Source organism: Meles meles, chromosome X (assembly GCF_922984935.1).
Source record: "Meles meles chromosome X, mMelMel3.1 paternal haplotype, whole genome shotgun sequence".
Classification (NCBI taxonomy): Eukaryota; Metazoa; Chordata; class Mammalia; order Carnivora; family Mustelidae; genus Meles; species Meles meles.
This window is the reverse complement of record NC_060087.1, coordinates 48,588,049-48,589,954: the sequence shown is the minus strand read 5'-3', so window position 1 is coordinate 48,589,954 and position 1,906 is coordinate 48,588,049. Positions and strand designations below refer to the sequence as shown.

At 47.3% G+C, this 1,906-nt stretch overlaps 1 protein-coding gene across 1 annotated transcript; it reads left to right on the top strand.

Moving 5' to 3' along the window:
* Window positions 1-262: 262 nt before the first annotated feature.
* MAGEH1 (MAGE family member H1) lies at window positions 263-1,681 on the top strand. Its single transcript, XM_045995404.1, has one exon. The coding sequence runs from the start codon at window positions 505-507 to the stop codon at window positions 1,162-1,164; it is 660 nt and encodes a 219-aa protein (XP_045851360.1). The 5' UTR covers window positions 263-504; the 3' UTR covers window positions 1,165-1,681.
* The last annotated feature ends 225 nt before the right edge of the window (window positions 1,682-1,906 follow it).

The window sequence follows — 1,906 nt, the reverse complement described above, 5'->3', positions numbered from 1 at the left end:
CATTCTGTGAGAATGTATTAAAGACACATTCCTTCCCAATACCCGTAAGTAAATATTGTATCAAACTGAAAAACAGAGAAATCCTATGCTATTCATTTTCCCCGTGTATTCACCTGCCCTTGCCATTCTCTAGCTGTCCTCTCTGCCCTAATCCCACCCCTGCTTTGTAGAGCTTTTTTTCCTGACAGCGGAAATTTGGGTGGAGGAGACGCCCACTTCCTCTTTGGAGTTCTGAGTGCGTGGCAGGAAAGGCGGAGTCAGCCCTGCAGAGGATTCGCGCGCGCTTGCGGCGGGAGCGAGTGCTGATGGCGGTGGTTTATGCATTTCAGCTTCACTGGGAGTGATCTCTCTCGCTGAGAACGTCTGGTTTGTTGCTACAAAAACTACTGACATTGCTGGCTTCAGCCGCAGCCGCTTCTTAGGATAGAGGTAGTTGCTTTCCGCAGAAGTTGCAGGCTTCTTTCCGTAGAATCGCAATAGGCTCACGCGCCCATAGTAGGAGACATGCCTCGGGGTCGGAAGAGTCGGCGCCGCCGTAACGCCAGGGCCGCAGAAGAGAACCGCAATAAACGTAAGATCCAGGCCTCAGAGGCTTCTGAGACGCCGATGGCCTCTTCTCTGACCCCAAGTACCCCGGAGGACGACCTGCGTGGCCCTGAGGAAGATCCTAGCACTCCGGAGGAGGCCTCCACCACCCCTGAGGAAGCCTCCAGCACTGCTCAAGTGCAAAAGCCCTCGGTAGCCCGGAGCAAATTTCAAGGCACCAAGAAAAGTCTCCTGATGTCCATATTAGCCCTCATCTTCATCATGGGCAACAGCGCCAAGGAGGCCCTGGTCTGGAAAGTGCTTGGGAAGTTGGGGATGCAGCCTGGCCGGCAGCACAGCATCTTTGGAGATCCAAAGAAGGTCGTCACAGAGGAGTTTGTGCGCAGAGGGTACCTGATATATAAGCCAGTGCCGCGGAGCAGTCCCGTGGAGTATGAGTTCTTCTGGGGACCTAGAGCACACGTGGAATCCAGCAAGCTGAAAGTCATGCATTTTGTGGCAAGGGTGCGTAACCGATGCTCCAAGGACTGGCCATGTAATTATGATTGGGATTCCGAGGATGATGCAGAAGTTGAGGCTATTCTCAATTCAGGTGCTAGGGGTTACAGCCCACCTTAGAGAAATCTGGGGCAGACCCTTGAGGGGGGTTGGAAACATCAAGTGTACCCCAAGAAGTAGATTAGCTGGGTCCTGAGTTGAATATGATGGGAAAAGAGGGCATTTGGTAGTTGTGATCAGTGCTAATTGTTTAACTGCAAAATAGAGCGTTTGCTCTGGGTATTGTATGACTGTATACATTTTAATATAGTGCTGATTAAGGTCAAATTCTGATCAAAATATGAGTGCAGAAAAGATAGTTTTTTCTTTTTTCTGTCACTGAGATTTAGTGTAACAGTTTTGCTAACGTTGTAAAATGAGTCCATCATAGTCTGTGATCTGATGCATATTTTATATCATAGAAATAGGCTATTCTTGAAAGTTTGAAATAACCAGTAATGTGAGAGAAGGATGGGGAGTTCTTTTATGTCTGACATTTCTGAAACCTTTGTTTCTCCTGTTGTGTAAAGAAAACAGACAACTACTGTGACTTTACTTACTCTGCCATATAAGAAAAAAAAAAATAAAAGCATAATGACAAGGACACCTTGTTCATTTTTTGACCACCAGTTTTATGTGAGGCATCAGTCTAGGTTTCAGGGATACTCCGTGTCACACAGCCCTCAGTTCTAAAGAATGTTCTAGATTACACAGGAGAGACAAATATGTAAACTGGCAGTGTGGTAAACGCTGTAACAGGGAGTGAGTATGGCATGCCATAAAAAATGTAGAAACACTTACGTGACCTGTCTTGAGGATGGGA